General features: G+C 38.2%; 1 protein-coding gene across 2 annotated transcripts in view; it reads right to left on the bottom strand.

Annotated features, from left to right (window-relative positions):
- Positions 1-3642: 3642 nt before the first annotated feature.
- PPP1R12A (protein phosphatase 1 regulatory subunit 12A) overlaps positions 3643-19767 on the bottom strand; it is a 117457-nt gene continuing 101332 nt past the window's right edge. The window contains exons 20-25 of one of the 2 annotated variants that reach the window (XM_057429494.1): positions 18705-18721; positions 17429-17570; positions 16659-16763; positions 15740-15787; positions 11688-11738; positions 3643-5806 (exon numbers count right to left, since the gene is read on the bottom strand). In XM_057429494.1, the coding sequence (XP_057285477.1) occupies positions 5720-5806; positions 11688-11738; positions 15740-15787; positions 16659-16763; positions 17429-17570; positions 18705-18721 (450 nt within the window). In that variant the 3' untranslated portion in view covers positions 3643-5719. Of the gene's footprint in view, positions 5807-11687; positions 11739-12322; positions 12821-15739; positions 15788-16658; positions 16764-17428; positions 17571-18704; positions 18722-19767 lie in introns of those variants that run through there. The other variant, XM_057429495.1, reaches the window with a different exon arrangement.

The raw sequence follows: 19767 nt of genomic DNA, 5'->3' as shown, positions 1-19767 counted from the left end.
AAACTTCACTTTTTCATTAAACCTTGTTTCTGGTCAGGGGCTCGGCTGTGCCACTAGATGTGTATTTTGTGTAAGTTTTGCGTAAGTGTCTGTTTTGTACCAGCTGATGTAATGAAGTCATGCTTGGTTGTTTGGAGGACTTAGGGTGCAGATGCAGGTAATAGCCCAGGGAGAACGGTACCTTTATTCTAGATGCTATGATGCAGCTCCCACAGGCCTGTCCTATTTTGAGGTGGAGACATATCATCAGAACAGGGGTATATAGTGCAGACACGAATGAGGGCACCAGGGCTATCTCCTGCTTTCTTTTGAGGGCAGGTAAGGGGGCAAGGGGAGGTGCAGCAGGCAGCCTTCCAGTACCTAAATGAGGCCTACGAGAAATCTGGAGAGGGGCGTTTTACATGTGACAGGACAAGGTGGAATGGCTTTAAACTAACAGAGGGGAGATTTAGGTTAGATATTAGGGAGAAGTTCCTTACTGTGAGGGTGGTGAGGCACTGGCACAGGTTGCCCAGAGAAGCTGTGGCTGCCCCATCCCTGGCAGTGTTCAGGGCCAGGGCTTTGAGCAACCTGGTCTAGTGGAAGGTGTCCCTGCCACGGCAGGCAATTGGAACTGGATGAGCTTTAAAGTCCCTTCCAACCTAAACCATTCTGTGATTCTACCCAGGAAATAAATAGATTGTGTCATGTTCCCTCCCCTGCCCATCCCCCCCCCCCCCCCTTGCTTTTTTCCTCCAGCAAATAAAACAAAGGGAAAAGACCACACTGGAAGATGAATTGTGCTGCCTGGACTAACTACTTCTGCTAAGCCTTAATAGGTTTGCAAAAGAGACATGCAGAACCCAAGTAAGAAGGGTGAAATAATGAGTTGGAATGTGGGGCTTTTGTCCCTGCTGTAATTACCCCTGTGCCAGCTCAGAAATATTAGACATCCAACAGGTGATGTTTATAGCTGAAAGAACCAAACAGTTCCTCCTTTCTCTAAAGGCTACATACTTTTCCTATCTAATCAGTAATACAAAACAGGGAGGTGCTGACACAAGCAGGAATAGCCAGTGACTTCATCAGTGTGGCAGCAGCTTTCCCTTTAAAGTGTGAGCAATTCACTGCGGGGTTGGGAGGCTTGCTTTGGTTTTTATTTCCTCAATTCTGCCTTCTGTGCAGGAACCTGCAGCCACCTCTAGGACTGTTCTAGTCTTACATCTATGCTGAGGCAGAGCACAATGCTACTCACTATTACCCTCAACAAATGTCAACTGCTGCTCTTGCAATCAAAACAAAAGTAAAGCAAATAACTCGTCACCAGCATTTTTTACCCTTGTAATTAGTGGCTTTGACATAAGAACTCGAGGAAGCTGAATCACCAAAGATAAATGTTAACACCGTGTACATAACCATGAGCAGCGAGAACTCCTGAGAAACTTCAGGGAATCGTTCTTTCTGTTCCCCAGCAGACAGACTGGCTATTCCTACATGGGGAAAAACTGCAATTCACTGAGGTGACCAAAACTATTCTAAGATGTACAGCAGGTGGGAAAGCAACTCTCTTCAGTGCAGTCACAAGTGTTTCCCTGCTGTCTTTAGAAAAGCAAGCTCTACAAAACATTCTGTAATGTTTGTGTGGCTGGGGAGTTCTAAAACCCACATATTATATAGTGCATTTGTGTTGTTTTGCTGTGCCAGCCCTCTGGATTGGAGCTGGAAATTAAATTTCATCTATAAAACATGTTAACCTCTCAGTTGCACAGTTCAAGTGTCAGAATTACCTCCTGCCCACACTGTGTCATGTGAAGTTAGAGGAACAATGGGGAAAGTGCCTTTCAGTGTAACTGAGAACTGGCCCCCTGCACCTCCTGTACTGGCCAGGCTCAGGCCCGCAACTGCCACAGGCCCCTCGTGCCATAGCGGGCCGACCCAGCCGGAGCTCTGGGGACACGGTGCACTGCAGTGCAGCATGACACGTTTGCCCACCTCTATTTAGGCTTCTGCAATGAGACCATAAGCAACGAGACAGACGTAAGAGTGCATGTTCCTTTCTGGAGGAGCTGGTGTAACACACCGGTGAAGAAAACCTCAAGGTGCCCATAGACGCGGGAAGTGCTAGCTGTGGAGAGCCAAGCCACTGCCAGGATCACCCAGGTCAAGTACAAGTCAGTGTAATGATTGTTTTCATAATCACCTCACTTAAAAAAGAAATTATGTGGTGCCCTCACACTTGACTATAGACCTTGTGGTTAGGTCAGGTAGCTGGGGTAGGAGCAATCTTGTCTGGAGCCCATTTGTGTGTTATAAAGGTGAAGGAAATGTCTCCCTTGAGGGAGATCTCCTAAAGCAGGAATCCTAAAGCTACCCAGGAGCATGCTTCTTCCCTCTTCTGTAAGATGTCATGCAAATAGTTACCTTTCTAAGAAAGAAAGGACACGTGTTCTGTGACAACACATTTGCTCTTAAAAGACCACCAGATGGACAGGGCCCAGGAATACTGAGCAGGTAAGATGAGTCCCTATTGGCTTAATGTTCATCTGAGCACAAATTAGCATTTAGCATGAAAAGTGTTTCTAAAGGAGGGAACAGTGAGACTCATGTTTTGTACTTGGTGCTGAGCAAACAAATGCACCAACCTACAGAGCATGAATTACAACTGCTCGTTTTGGAACCTGGCAAGGAAATGTCAGTGGTCTGAAAGCAGCATATACCAGGAACTAGGGAATACAGAGCGAATTATCTATCGTGAAGGGGATGAGGTGGGCAAAAATGAAGTTCCAGCTCCTGAGTCTTTTCTTTTGGGCAAGCGCTACCATTTGAGCCATGAAAGTCAGGCAGTTCCTACAAACCACCTCCCCACACTCTGCTGCCTGGGCTGCTTTCCTAGCCATGGTTGGTCACTCCTCCTCCCCAGGCCAAAGCTTCCTTCACAGCTGGGGCTGGTTCTGAGTCAGCAGCCAGCTGTACTATATTTCTTGTAAATTTCGATTGGATATTAGGAAGAAATTCTTCACTGTGAGGGTGGTGAGGCACTGGCACAGGTTGCCCAGAGAAGCTGTGGCTGCCCCATCCCTGGCAGTGTTCAAGGCCAGGCTGGACGGGCCTTTGAGCAACCTGGTCTAGTGGAAGATGCCCCTGCCCGTGGCACAGGGGTTAGAACTGGATGAGCTTTAAAGGTCCCTTCCAACCCAAACCATTCTATGAAACTGTCTCCTAGATAATAAAGTAGTCCTCCACTCCCAGTTTTCTCTCTGTGGTAGCTGGAATTTCTGGGGATGTGTTTGACCTGCAACGTGATCAGTACAGTAAGACGGTGACACAAGTTTAGCAATCACTTTGTGAGATGTGGTTGATATCCTGTAAAAAATGGTTCTCAGATTCTGCACACAGACAGGTTTATGTAAAATATATAAACATTTGTCCAAGTTGTTACAGATTGCATAAATACGGCATTTTTACTGTTGCATTTACAGATGTGCATGTACAATGATGTGCAAATAATCACAATTTGATTACAATCTTTGAAAGGTACTTGAACCTTGCATCTGAGTAACGCTATGAATGAAATATGCCCACCAAAGAATTTAAATATATAACATGGTTTAAATTCATAACAAATTTCAACGTCTTCTCAGTAAAACTTTCACACATTTAAAATAGTTTGTATTCATTTTATTTGTATATGTCAAAATACAATTTTTTTTTTCCAAAATAGTGGGTTTTGCAACTAGTTTCATGCAGATACAAGGTCTGCTCAGTACTACCAATAAAATCAATATAGCACAGTAGCCATTCATTTTTTAGATATAAAGAATAAATAACCTAAATATAAAACACTAAAATATTAGAAACACTTATTTAATCATTCACAGGCACCCAAACTTTACCAAATATAATCCAGAATATGCCTAACTGTCTTGTAACAGAACTCAATATGTTGCAGCCATTCAATTATTTATTTTATGTTAGCGTAAGACAATGGAAGTCCCTATGGTTCAGACCCACCTCTCATACAGATCAATTACAATAAGATATCTCAAACTATCTGTGTACCTTTAAAATCAAGAATCCTGAGCTTGGTAGTAAGAGCATAACCTTACATCTTCAAAAAACCAATCAACAGAGAGGACATCATGTCTTTCTTACCAAAACATATCCCAGTCCTGAAAAACTACCCCCCGCCCCCCAAGTCGGCAGTAGAACACAATGACCTTTTTAAATGAAGGGGTACAAATTCACATTTAATATAGTATACAATATAATCAATAATACAATAGCTACTACAAGCTTTACAATGTACAATCTGTTTTAATGGCTGATCTGCTCAGTGGTTTTAGGCAATAAACTATGTGCCGATAGGATGTCGTAGTTTGAATAGTTTAGTGAAAATATAAAAGCTGTTTCTAACAAAAGCGATCTTCATTTAAGTACTTTCTTTGTTTTTAAAGGCCACTGAAATGTATAAAATGGTCTGACATGATGGTGTTACCAAATTGGATGCCTTCTCACATGGCAGCAACAGTGCATATAAACATTAATGTGAGTGTAATGGGTTATGTTTCTCAGATGATTTAGTACATTACTTTGGCTAGCACAACAGTTTTGGACAGCACTCAGATAAATACAGGTATGTGAAATGTAGTGAAGCAGTTATATTTATGCAATTTTTTATTATGGTGAACACTATCAAATTAAAAAAATGGGAGGAAAAGATAATAAAGTATTTTATATAGTTTAGACCTTTTGTAATGATAGGGCTCCATACAATGTACAATGTCTAAATTCTTTATACCATAAAAATTAATGAACTTTGTTAAACACACTATTCTGGAGTAGCCTAATTTGCATTAACAGACATTTGCAATAGGGAAATATATTCAAGCATGCCACGTGGTGGTCTGAAAAATCAAACCAGTACACATTTATATATACAGCATCACTCAGTACCTGCTCAAATGAATGTGACGATTACAGGATCTAACATCTTTCACTACAAACTTTTTTTTTTTAATTATTTTTTTAATTTTATTTTTAAAGTGACCAATAAAGGCAGAAAACAGGACTCTTAAAATATTTCTAGTTTCAACTGACTTTTAAAGCATTTTGTTTAGGAAATAAATGCATATTGCACAAACAGTGAAAGCAAATGTTCCACCAAGCATCTCTGTTCCAGGTGGTTGGACAATACATCTCTAGGTAGCTACACAAATATGTAATTTAAAAGGGTGTGTGGTCTCTGCAAATGGTAAAGCTGTGAAAACACTGTACAAGAAAATCTGGTACATGAATAATTAGAAGGGAAAAAAAAAAACAACCCTTAAGGTTTGAAGAAAAACTGAGTATAGAAAAAACCTGGGAATTGTGGCACAACAAAAACATTATTGAGTAACTGTCTTCTGTGAGAGCTGAAAGCTGTTGTTGATGTAAAAGTGTTTATGTACAACTAAGGCTTACTGGTTAAATATCTGAGGCGTATCTGGCCTTGAACACTTTCCTTATTACGCTGTAGCTGTAAACAAGATTTCTCAGTCATTTCATCTTCTCAGCAGCTGCATTTTAACAGAAACAATGATCTTGATACAAAAAAACACACAGGTAAGAGGGCGTTTGGCAGGATATCTGAAAAATGACAGTCTCCAAGGGATCTTCCCACACTTCCAGTGACTGCCATACTATGGTCCACTGGAGTTACTAGTGATGTGCAATACCGATACTTGCTGCTGTAGTAAACCCTTTATTTGGAAAGTTTGCTTATAACTCTGATCAAGGCCCCATTTTCATCTTTTAGCCTCTGGTTGTCTGCCTTCAGGTCTGGTAGCATCTGTAAGAAATGAAACATGACAGTTATTTGCTATTATACCCCAAGTAAAAGCAGACAAGTCCTGGGCATAAGAATCTTCATTCAGCTTAAGCATCTTGGCAGTTCTCCCCCTTTGTATCAGCAGTTCAGAAAAATTGCACTTTTTGGCATGATACAGTTAAGAGTTATAGATTAGGACGTTTCATTTGCTTGGACTAGATGCACTGAAACTTGGTGGTGCAGATGACAAGCCTCCAACAAAAGCATTTACAGTAGCATGAAGAAAGTAGTGTTACAGTAGCATTACAGTAGTGTAATTAGACGCTTCAAATTTCAGTGCAAACCAAAAAAAAATGTTAATTACCAACAGTTTAAAGAGGCTTGTCTATGCTGCACTTGCATAGTTTCATAAAAACATGCTGTGGCTAAGCGTATCTACCACTGTGCTTGTGGATGACTTCACCTATATCAGATACAGTGTGATTCAGCTTGTTAGCTCATAGCATTAATCTTCCAACCACTTCCAAACTCATGTTGAAGCACACATCCTGTAATTTCAGCTCATATCCCTGAATAGCATATTTCACGCAAGATCAGATCATTGAAAGAGATCACTGAAACATCAGGCTGCATACTCAGGCATTCAACAAGTTAGGAGATGGCAAGTTAAGGTTGCCACAGGAGATGGGTGACACACAAGCACAGAAGCTGGAAGGCAGAAGCCAAGTGAGGTGAGAGCTGGACAGGATCAGACAGGAAAGAAGGACAAGTCAGTGCACAGAGGTTTGTACTGGGAGAATTTAACTTGTCAGAGAAACCAGCAGTAATCTCAGCAGTTCTCTGTATCTACATTCACACACTGATAACAAACCACCCATAATACTCAGGGCTAAATTATGTGTATGTTTTCTAGCAGGTTTACACAGGAGGTAACAGCCTATTCCTGCACAGTGGTTATTCAGTAACCTGAAGTGCAATTGCATGCAAGAGGTCTAAGTCCAGCTAGTGACCTATGTAACAACTACAAATTTTTTCATGAAGAAATTTTCTTGCCACTAGAAATTTTCTTGCCACTAGTTTCGTTTTCATTTGATTCAAGCAAAATTATACTTTCAACCCCATTATATTCTGAATATTGTTATGGAACAGAAAGAACTGAGAGGTTTAAAAATGCAGGGATTAACCATGCATTACACTAGAGGCTTCATTTTCACATCTCCTCTGGAGGATTCCTGTCCACACTCAGGTCAGCAGACAGCAGACCCTCTCATAGAGTGAAACATGATGATGCACTGAAGATGACCAAGGTATAGGATTTATAGTTTATTTACCTGAAAATACCAAAGTACATGAAAGGAAGACAACACGAGATCATAAGAGGAAAAAAGGTGGTCTCCACAATTGGAGTAAGTAAAAATCATTCTGCTAACCTGGATTTCAACTCTGCTCTGGTGAAGCTCAGGGCAAGACACCTAAACTGAGCTCTCCACAGAGTCAGAGGGAAGCTTCCACTATAATCAAGTGAGAAATATGCTTTGAATGGAAAGTGCTGGAAAATCCTGATTACTTTCAAAACCCACGTCAGGGTGTTTGGAATTGGGCAACACAAATAATTGTCTGGCTATTTTCAAGTATTATCTATGTTAAAGTTTTTAAGCTGTAAAAACCGACAGCTGTTGTCCGAGATACATGTGCTAGGGGTCATATCCAGATAACAGGTGTGTGTACCACACATTTGTGCATACACCTCTAATAACAGGATAAACCTGGGGTGGTTCTATGATGTGTATCTGCAAACAATGAGATAGCCATTTGTTCAGGCAAAGCAATCTAAACCTTCCCTTCATCCTTTCCATTCTGTTCCAGACGTCACACTAAAGATGCTGGGTGAAATCATAACGGCATTCATCTAGGAAGCAAGGGGCTCTAGTTTTGGTCTTGTTAAATGGGTATCTCATCAGTGTTGTCGTGTATGCTTTCCAGCGAAACCTCAAAGTAATTCCAGGAATGTCACAGTCCTCCTTCAACCGACTGACTAAGGAGCTGCAGCCCAAAATGCTTAGTGACATACAAGAAGACCCACAGAGTGGTGTATTTGCTGGTGAGCTAGTTTAATAAAAGAGGTGCTGTTCAAATGCAGGGTTTTAATATAATCCAGTACCATTACATGTCTTCAAATCTCAGTAGATACATTTTAATCCTGATTAAACTAGTAGGTAGAATAGGTATTAAAAAAATATTTTCTCTTTTGTTGTGAGTCTGCTAAAGAATAGGGGAAGACTGGTGGGAGACAAAAGCAGTTATGAGTAATAGGAGATTGAGAAGCGTAAGTATTTTAGGTTACTTGAGTTTATCCTTCCTGGTCAATCTATACTAATCCCCACATACCTTAAACCTAGCGAAAGACATTTATACAATCCTCTTGGAGCAGTGCATTTCTATGGTAGTCTGACTTCTCATGAGGTGACATACACCCTTCATGTGCAGAGGGCAGGAAAAAAAGTTTTGCAGTATGTTCAGTAAAAATAGTTATATACTGTACTTAACACTCTGAATTCCAATTTGCTTCTCACTAAAATAGAAAAGTATCTTCCTGTGATGAGATTCTTGAAGGAGATTACAAATGCGCTCTTTTGCCTATCTGTATTATGTATGACTAGCTAGCAACTTTGCAGTGCTTTTGTTAAACAAATAACTATTCAATAATCATATATGGAGCCAACCCAACTCTGTACAGTAAGAATAATATCTGTGTTTGCTGGAGGATTTAGCAGTTTTTACATACAAAACAGCTTTGTAAATTAAGATTACAAAAAGATACCTGCTCAGATGCATCAGGCACACTGCTATGGTTAAACTACCATCATAACATCAAACCTCCCTGCTGCGTTTCCATTGTGTTTCTTTTGCTAGCCAGCCTCCTCAAGCTCCGTAATGATCTGCCATTGAAAACTCCCCCTACAGAAAGGAATACTGAACAGTTTTCTACGGGTTAACACCCTGAACTGGCTTACCATGGTTAAAAGAATGCCAGTGCTAGCAAAAATAGATGGTATGGATGTGTGGCTGTGGACAGCAGTCATTATTAGCTCAGCTGTGTTGAAAACCCACATTGTTAGCTGAAGCTGGTGTAAAATGGGCTGCCCTAAAGGGACAGCTCTCCCTCCTCATGCAGCAGTGTGTGCCTGCTACTTTCTGCATGTTAGTTTAGTGATTCAACAACTCTGGGGTGAAGTGGATCCAGTCATATAAGGTATAAAGGGATTTGTTTTCAGCCAGGTCAGTGAGCCAAAGGGTTAACACAAGGGAATGTTGAGGAATGCAGGGCCTGGACCAGCAGCAACCTTTCTATCCACATCCTATTGTTTAGATCAGCTCCAGGAAGACACAAAGCCAAAGGATAAACCTCTTAATTTCATGCCTCTTGGTGGGGAACACCTGAGATCAGACACTGAGTAGAATGAAAAAATGTATACTCTTTGCCTTGCTTCTAAGTGGGAAGAGGGCAAGCGAGGGGAAGCAGTTTAGCAAGAGTCAGTGCAGAAGTGACTGCACATGTTAAAATGTGTTTCACCTATACATCTTAAACTTGATTTTGCTTACACATCTTACAAGCTCACTGAAACCCCCACCCTATTCAGCTGTTATATAAGAGGAGGAAGAAAGGCATATATATTTGGTATGGAATGAAACTACATTTTGTTCCTCACAGAAGTTTTGAATCTTCAACAGGTTTCTGAAACAGTCAGGGACTGACTTGAGTGTATCCCAGTGCAAATTCAAATCCTTTGAATTACTGCCAAGGTTTTAACATGTCAAAGGTTTCCTGGATCATTGCCCATTTATCTTCAAGTGAGCAGGGAAAGCTTCAGTGCTAGCAAGGACAACACCACGCCATATCCACACATCTGTGACACCTCTAGTTGGTACACCAGACACCATGCTTTAGCCACGCTTCCATAACCGAGCAGCAGTTAAGGCAGTTTCTGGCACACAAGTGTTAATAGTAAAATTCTACCCAAGCACAAACTGAATGTCAACACCTGCCTGGCTACACAAAGGAGCAGGAAGAAATTACAAGTCCAAAGAGCGCAGCTGCCTATGGGACCCTGACAGCTTGGCAACCACTCGGGTCAAGGCCCTATTCTCAATCACCAGTCGCTCATTTAGGTGTCTCAAAGATTGAATCTGCTTTATTTGTTGCAGGTTCTGCAGGAATCAAAGAAATAGGAGTGAAAACGAGGAAAAAAAAAAACCCACCCCACATTTATGTATGTTTTAAAAGAAGTAGAGATGAGCAGAACTGAAAGAAAACTTGTAAGAGACAGTCCTGTTTAAAGTAGATAAGTCGCTGTGAAAGGAAAGTATCAAACAAGTGGCACATTCTTGAAAAGCAATCTAAGAACCAGCCGTGATTAGTCACAGCTTTCCAAAACAGTGCAGGATACATTAACAATGAAAGCTATTCCTGGAATTCTTTACTTAACATCCTAATTGCACAAACGAAATCTCCTATTCAAAAGTCTGTAAATAATGACACTTTTAACGTATACTTTTACACAGAAAAGTATTTAATCTTTCATTCAAAACTTTCACATATTGCTTATTTAAAAAAGAAAAAAAAAAAAAAGCAATGCATTTGCATCCTCTATTTTTCTAGGCAGCCCAACCTCCCTAACAGGAATTTACAGGATGATGATAGAAGCTCACATGCTGTCTTCCACTCTTGGACACAATTATTTTCCTCTGCCACAGTTTGCTTTCTATGTATTTCACTTCTAAAGACCCGTCAGGAACCACAGACATTGCATCTTCCCTTATAGCAAACAATCTTGGTCTGAACCCAAGGCAGCTAGAGGCATTGTGGTTGCCTTCTGCTTACATCTGCAGCTACAATTACTTTAACAAAACTATGCACGCATTTTAACAAAAAGTATTTGGAAGTTAATGCCAATTCCAAGCACCAGAGGGAGCTCAAAATTGAGCTTGAAAGGAAACTTTTTATCAATAGGTGACAAATAACAAATGTCAAACCAACGATACTTATTAAAAATTTTGGCGTACAAATATGTTTCCTACTTCATCATGCTGCACTAGTTTCCTAGTCATACTTTAATTCTATCAGTTTGGCTGGCCCTGTCCAATATTATATCCAAGGACATAATACAAAAAAAACCCTGCCAAATTTCATCACTTTCTTAATTTACCAGAGGATTTAACACTGATAAACCAGGAAACTAAAAAAATCCATGACTGGTTTAAAAAAAAAAAAAAAAAACAAACAAAAATGTATACTAAAAATATATATATATTTTCCTTCTGAGATTCAGTTTATATACAGTTAAAAAAAAAAAACCAACAGAATTCAGTGAATGTAGTAAATATTGCTTGCCAGCATCTGAAACCTATCTCCTGCTTTTTCTTAACTAAAACCTGATTATTATTAACCCTAAAAAGGAAAGCTTTTGATATTGGCAACATGCTGTATAACACATAATTTAAAGAGCACGAGATAAGATTTGAAGCAAGATTTAATGCATAAATATCTATGGAATTATATGCTATCATTATTTTTAAGTGAATAAAGTAGAGGGTATCACAGCAAAATCATGGATTGCAATTCCATCTTTATTAGATCAAGCTGTGTTCAACTCCAACCATCTCTGAATGTTTCTTGTTAGCCAATAATACATTAATGAACTGTAAGTCTCAGTGCTTTCTTAGAGATCCTACATGTATGACTGCTTATGCCAGGCTTTGTTCAAGCTATGACATGAGTGATTCTGAAACGCAATTATAACTTAGTTATTTTCTAAAGAAATTATAGAGACCAGTAATACTGCCAGACTACATATTGCACTGACACGTTATTAATAGTTTAACATGTTAATAATTTACTTACTTTCAGTTCCTCTTCCATTTCAGATATCCTTCTTTCTAGAGCTCTTCTTTCCTAAATTGAAAGATGTGTGTTAAGACTGAACACCACAATTTTTTAAAAACTACTGCTTGTAAATACTGTGTTAACAGTGAAATACTTCAAGTTTCAAAGATCATACAATCAAAAGCATAGTGTGGACAGGAAATTTGTGATGGCAGTGATCTACAGAAATTTTCTCAATATGGAATTTTAGTATCAAAGGAGGAAGAGATATACATCAAGTCCTACAAAACATACCCCTTCCTTTACACAAATTTAGATAGGTTGTAAGTACTGTTTATTTAGATTTATTTTTCGTAAGCTAGGCTTCTGTAATAACTTAGGATACAAGAAATGCAGAAAATGATCAGAAACAAAGAATATTAAAAGAAACAAGCACAAAAGCAGAAGCTTTTCAAGACAAGCAAATCTAGTTGAAACATCTGTCTCAGATCAGTGGGATGTGTCTACACTTAATAAAATGCAATGTAGTGTAGATACCCAAGTTTACATTAAAGGGGTTCAGCTGAGTACCAAAGTTGCTACCTAAGACCACCTGCTTCTTCAGTAAATGTTTCCTGAATATTTTCTGCGTTTCTAGTATGGCTTTATTTCCCCCTTCTTTTCTTTTCTTTTAACCTGAGAAGCAGGAGGAATTATCCTCTGTAGCGAACTTCAGGTTGTTTGGATTACACACTGATTACAGTCCCCAAGCAAGCTTATTGAAAGGTAGCTTAGGGTTTTCTACACTATGATGTGGTCTGCAGTGCAGCCACACTACCGTATTTCTAAATGATGTTATTGAGTTTAAACATGATTTTCAACACATCTGATGGACGAATAGCTAATGAAATAGACTTCAGGGCTTTATAGCTTGATTGCTTGCTGTCCTGTGTCAGACAATGCAGTGTGTCTTGTTTAAAGCAGCTGCAGTTATCAGTACTCTACATTCAGATCTTTCTAAAGTGTGAAAGGCAAAAGCAACAGATTATTGCAAAGTGGACATATGCATCTGCATACAACGGTGTTATGCAAACAGCAAGCAGCATTGACTGAGGTGTGTAAAACTTTGGTTAGATCATACCGCCCAGTAGATACTGACTCTTGCCGGTCACCTTTCAGATATAAATCATTTGAGTTCAGTTTAATCATAGTGCAGTTATTCCCCACCATTTTCCCATTTTAGCAAACAACTTTAAAGGTTTATCAAAGTAATAGGTTACTGCAGTTGTTAATATACTTAATATACTTAACTCCTTCAAGTTAAGACTTGTCCTATAATGATACTGATGGATAGTAATGTGCATAGTAAGTACCAGTGAGTTAACTGCAGTAAGCGACTAACAAAAACCCCACACCATCTTACATTAGAATTGTATCAGTTACCTACTAGCTTTGTAGAATAACAAATGTGTTCTTATATTAAGCAGTATTTGACAAGTCCTAAGATTACCAAGAGACAAATCATCAAATAAATTTCAACATTTCATATGTTTAGAAATCATTAGTCCTTTTGATGCATTTGCTTAACTACCGTGTTGAGCTTGTCTAAGAACAACTAGCTGCATAAAAGCCAATCAAGTAAAATCCTTATTTCATTAACTTTATATAATTCACTTTATTTAAAAGAAATATTTAAGTGGACTGGTGTAGATGTAAGATTTTTTGCAAAAAGTATTGTTCTGATTTGTTTAACTGGTTTGAGGAATGCCAACATGATACCACACTGCAGTTTCACTGGGAAGATTTACCAGGATTATTTGATTAGTCCCTGGACTCACAGAGTTTGCAATTTATGCAGTCTAGAATTTTATGATATACCTCAACAACTCTATAAGGTATGCCAAGGAACATCTGTAATCCTCAACATGAAAAAAAAAAAGCATTCTAGTCTCTCAGCTTATAAAATACAATAGCTCGTTTGTATTTCTTAAAGTAGCTAAGAGCCATGGGTTTGATGCAGTGAGACTGCGGTACAGGGATATACATAGGTGAAAAATCAATACCAGAGTTATAAAATTATTAAGAAGTAAACCCAGATATTAAGAAGTAAACCCAGAAGTAAACCCAATATATTTCTATATTCAGTGCTATATAAAAAAAATACCTTTCCATAGCCCAAATTCCCAGCTGATGAATTCTAAATTTAGGGGACGCTTGTTAAAGGCACCTACAATTCTGAATTCTGATCCAGTCAGAAACCTGGCAGTTTGAGTTTTATTGTCACATCATAGGAACTTCTGCTTTTAATGTACTTTTCAGGTTGTCAATGAAACCTTTTTGTCTACGTATTGCTAGGACCTTGCATCTGTGATTGAGTCTATACCCCCTTCCCTTGGAAGTCACCCCTTTCTGGTGAACAGTTCCCAAATCACACCATGGATATCCACTTCTGAAGGCTTAACTCAAATGAAATTCAACGCTAGTATTTTCTATATGTTATTACTTATTCTAGGCTTAATAAATGTTCCCAATTAAATAATGTTCCCATTAAGCTTATTTCTGGAGATCAGCTGTTGATGACTAGCAGCTGAGAATCCTGCTTCAGTCACTTTCAAAGGGAAAAAGTAACTCCAGATTTTAACAACAAGGGAATTCAGAAATAAATTCCTGTTTTAAAGTCTTGTCTGAAAGGAAGTTTAAATTTATAAATACAAGTAAAAATCTCCTAAATCTGCTGTAAAACATGTTTTGAGCCATATGGCATTATCACTAAGTTCATGTTTTAAACTGCAGTACTGAGTGCTCTGCAGTATGGAACCTATATAGTAATGAACACAGCTACATCTATGAAACAATTAAATGTCCACTTGTGTGGCCACAATAGCAAGCAAGAAACCAATTAAAGCTGCTGATGAAACTTTTCTACTGATGAAATCAGTGTCTACAGCAGGATGCCAACATATCTAGGAGAAATAGGTGCTAAAAGGCTGCTGCAATTATCTGGAGAGATTATTAAGATAAAGTTAATGAAACTTCAGGAATTGCCTGAGAGTATTTCTACATCTCCATGTGCTCCTATAAAATCCTACCAAATGCCTGCTTATACACCAGACAGGTTTGTAGAAGTAAAAATCATTTTCTTAACCTCAAATACTGGAAAGTAAACATAAAAAGCTAGTGAATGTGAAGTTTACCAGGGATAAATAAATGTATACCATATCACTTATCACTGTCAAAGTCCCATTTACGCATCTAAAGTGTCACTCCAGGATCAGGAGAGAAAAGAACATGTGGCCAGCACCATGAAGGAAGCCAGGACCACAATAAAACCAATGTCGTTTGCTTTACATTGCTGTAGAACTACACTTCTAAGATGGATTTGAAACTGCCATGAAACTACAGCCTAAAGTTATCATGTGTCTAACTTCTGAAATAGTTCTTGTAGTCTATCCCACATACAAATTTATTACATGGCTCCTTTCCCATTCAATTTAGGGCTGTTTCTGATCCTGATGCCCACCTCTTCCCACACTGCTTACTCATTCTTCCTGCCTTCACCGGTACTACATTCCCTCTGGAAAAAGTTACCGTACAGGGAAAGAGACAGATTATGATTAATTTTATATCCTTAGCAGGTTTAAGGTCTCATGTCTGTGAGGTGGAACAGCTACTTTCTTACCAACAATAACTAGTAGAACACCATGTATGCTCCTGGAAAGCTCTGAGGAAATTAAAGTCTCCAAATCTTGGAAATGGCTTAGAACATGAGACACACCGAATCTGCTTAACCCTCTGGAATGCCAACATTGTTTTGGATGAGATGGAACAGATCCCTGGACGGCAGCAGGGTTTGGAGCCTGGTTATCATGAACCAACACATAACCTGAAGTCAATTCTTATAAGTAATCTGATCTCACAGTATCTCACATTCAGTGCCACTTGGAAACCTAGAATCTCCAAATCGTCTAAAAAAATGCAAGTTATGAGAAAGGCTTCTGCTCCCATTAAAATATATCCAAGCCAGGGGTTGCAAAACAAACTAAAACAAAGTCTCAAGTGGAGTACTTAAGAGAACTTTGGCAGAAACTCACCCTTTTCTCCATTTCCAAAAGTGACCTGTCAGCAAATCTTTCTTGTCTCTGAAACACAAAATTAATGAAGACATTGATATTTAACCAACATAGAACTGAAGAAAAAACAATTCAGCTGGACATTTTAGTATTCTGTTCAAAGTATGTTTTGAAAAGTATTTTCAGGGAAGTTAACACTGAAATAAAGGATAATGAACTGGATTTATCACGCAGTTCCTCTGTGACCATCCCTATGTAATTTAATCACTACACAGCCTTTGGCAAATAAGGGTAATATAGTATTTCTACCTAAAAGCATTACAAAACAACTTTTTAATGTAATTCACTGGTATTTACATGGTACACATGGAAGACACTTACATACAGGAAAATTCCGGCAAATAGACTAGGAAACACTCTTTCTATAGCAATTTAAGAAGAATTAAACTTTTATGTATGCATTTGCTATTACTGTATTCAGCACTGTTATCTGACAGCAGTTATCTGCAACTGGAGTGCACTATTTGCTCTTCAGTTCTAAGATAAAGCTATCTAACTAGCCAGGAAGAACTTGCAGGTTATGCCAATCTGCCAGCAGGTTTATGAATTAAATCAATCAATCCTGACTGACAGTTGGAATATAAGCTTAACAGTGTAGAAAGTGTATATCCCAACCCAGCAAAGAAGCCCCAGATACATGCTGGCAAGAATCACTACTACTTAAATAGGTAGCAGGCAGTCTCACACATTTTGTTAATAGCTAAAGACCAGAATCCTGCACATATTTCTCGTTAGAAACAGAGAGGTACTCTTCTTCACTCCCATTTTTGGATAAGAAACAAAGCTGATGTCTAGTACAAAGCAGCCTATAGCCTGGGGTGCTTCTAGCTTGCTGTCCAATTTGTCAGTTAAGTACATGCTTTTTTTGTTTCATACAAACCTGAGTGGTCTTCTCCAACTGCAGCTTAAGATCTGTAAGTTCCATATTGGTATCATGTAACTGTGCTTTCAGTTTTTCATTTTCAGCTAGAATCTGTTCATACAGCTAAGAGAAAATATGCATTAAAAAAAAAAATACCAAATACTCATTCAGTGAGATTAGCTGAAAAATTTAAAAACTGCAATTGAGCTGCAAGTAAAATGAACAAATACATTAAGAAGCAAAAATCAGTTATAGACTGAAAAGATGTTTAGAATTGTAAGAACTGTAACCAAGCTTTTCGAGGAACGAGCAACTTTGTACAGGGAGCATGTAACTTACCTTACACATATTAAAGAAATACTTGCCACTCTTTTTTGCTTCAGTATTCACAGATTAGACACCACAGTAAACTTTGTCAAACTCTTCCTCTACTTTTTAAGCAAGATCTAAACAAATTTTTACATTATATGTATGTAAGCTAGCAAATATAAAAGAATTCACATATGTCTAAAGCAGTTTTAATGATACAATCAACTAAAAAAACCCCAGTATTTATCATAAAAAATGGATCTTGGCTCCTCTGGATTTTTCCCTTGCCTTGAAAAGTGCAAAAGCCAGAAGCTGTTTTGTAATGTGCATTTTCCTCCAGTGTAGTGGATGCTCTGCTCCTCTATTTGGCTGAGCTGCTTTAAGCAGCATTTGTGATGCAATGTGAGATTGTTTCCAGAGACTTTATGAGAAACAGTAATAAAATTCTATTTTCCCACCAAAATTATTAGATCATATACCTTCTTAAAATCAGTGCTATCTTCTTTTTCTAGTCTACTGCAGTATGGTTTTCGATCTTCAAGGTAACTCTGTGACACCGACCGCCCTTGTGCTGAATCATAACGATCACTTGAAGACAGGCTGAGGGATCCCATATCATATCTGTGAAAGAAAAGGTCTTATTATAATTTGTGTTCAAACAGAGACCACTCACTGTATCAAACGTTAGGAATCTGCTGTAACCCAGCTGAAAACAACCAAATGCAATTATGTGCTTTAGTATAGCCACTGTCTTCTAATTTGATGCAAATTTGATTTTTACATTCTTTCAGTACTTCAAGATTCTGTATGAAAAGGTTTTCAAACTGCTCAGTCTGCCAAGTTCCTGCACCTTGTATGTATTTTAAATTAAAATATTCAAGCAGATATTTACATCTTAAAGCACTTTATGTTAGCTTAGATACTTTAATTATTTATAAAGATCTACTTTTAAAGAATTATTTTAATTGAAGGTTTTTATAAAGGAAATCTCTAAAATATCATCCTAGATGAATTCTTCAGGTTTTATTAGAGAAACCAAGGAGATTCCAAAACCTTTTGTTGTGAATTCTAGTATTTCAGCAGATGTGGTTTATGAAACAAATCTTCAGTAAAGTCCTTATCCTATTCATCACTATATCACAACCAGTATTAACAAAGTCCACTGTTTACTCTTCACTGATCTTGTGCTGTAGCAGTTATATTTAACAGATTTTCAGCACAGACAGAACATAATAAAATCAAATCATTTGAAAGGTCTAACAACAAAACTTTTTTTTTTTTTAAGGATAGATATTTCTGCATTGCCTTTTAACATATCTTAAGGAAATCTGATATTCAGAGGGTGTAGCACTTTTCTTGAGATTCCTTGCAAACTTTTCATTAGGGTATTCTAAAAGAGGGGCAACAAGATCCTCTTATCTTCACTGCAAAATCTGACTTCATACTGAAAAATCTGCAGGGAACCATCCTATATCCACTGTGTTCTACAGAACGCTCAGCCCGCTTTCAGTGCACTACTAATAGAGAGTCCAGTATATTCCCCAGAATGGAGCAGCCCACTCACACATGATAAAAAATATTTAGTACTGTAGCGTTACAACTGTACATTTTTCCCATACAATTTCATACAAAGGTTAAATATTAACCTGGCTGACTACTGGGGTTAAGCTGTAGTTGTACGTGAGGAACCTAAAATGAGAATATGTGAACAGAAAGTGTGACAATTTTAAATTAATTTATTTAAATTGCACATACCTTGACAGGCTGTCACTCTGAGGTGGCAAGGGGTGGAAAGAGAGAAAATGAATGGATCAAGTCAGTAAATTTTATTAAATAAAATATATAACAATATGTGAACAAATATGCCTAAACAGTTATGTTAAATGCACACACTATCCAACAGTATGTATTATCTGAACATTGTCAAGCTTCAATATTGTTATGTCTGGAACAGAAAAGAAATATGTTCTAGAATGTGTCTGCCAAAAGAAGATTGCTAAAATATGATTTACAAGGATGTTAACATTATACCCTAAAAGTCTGGACTGGCCTAAACATTAGTAATTTCAGCAGTCGGTGCATTCTGAAATTTGCCTGCCTGTTATCGAAGGCATCAGAACTGTGTTCTGTGAATTCCCTTGTTCTTTTTCCTCTTCTCTATCATTAGCAACGTTTTAAAAGGTCAACAGAATCAGGACTTCACCTCAAAACAGTAATATATAAAATAAGCTACAAGATCATTGTTTCAACATAGCTCAATGGAAAACAAGCTACTATACCAGTAACATAAGGAAGTACTTATTAGACTTAAAATTGAGTGGCATAATTTCATTTTTTGTATTACTTTCATTCCAGGTGAATCCATAGGCACAAAGTTCACTCACTTTATCTGACAAGCAGAATTTAATTAAAAGTGATGACTTAAGAGAGAGGGAGTGCCCTCTAAGAATTACATCAGTCATGCAAACCTTTTTCCCCTCTGGGTGGTCAACACAGACTCACCATTTATTCCAATCATAATAACAGTCTTGAATGAAGACATTTTAGTCAAGGAACTCCACTGATGTATCATCACCTGGATGTCCTCCGATGTTACTCACCTAGCAGTGGCTGAAGCCATCCCCGGAGGTGTATTGGCTGGTTGGGTGGTATGCTTTATTTGGTTTCCCTTTTTAGAAGGAAGCTATTTTTTCAGTGTGCACAGAGGAAAAAGCCACATTCTCCACAATACATGCAATTTCCTCTTTGACACCTTGAAGTGCATTTACTACACAGAGGGTATCAGAAGTACATGCTGTAGACTAACCACTCCTAACAA

Source organism: Pezoporus wallicus, unplaced genomic scaffold, assembly GCF_028554395.1.
Source record: "Pezoporus wallicus isolate ANWC-B61680 ecotype Strahan unplaced genomic scaffold, APGP_CSIRO_Pwel_v1 contig_5069, whole genome shotgun sequence".
Classification (NCBI taxonomy): domain Eukaryota; kingdom Metazoa; phylum Chordata; class Aves; order Psittaciformes; family Psittacidae; genus Pezoporus; species Pezoporus wallicus.
This window is presented reverse-complemented; position numbering and strand designations above follow the sequence as displayed.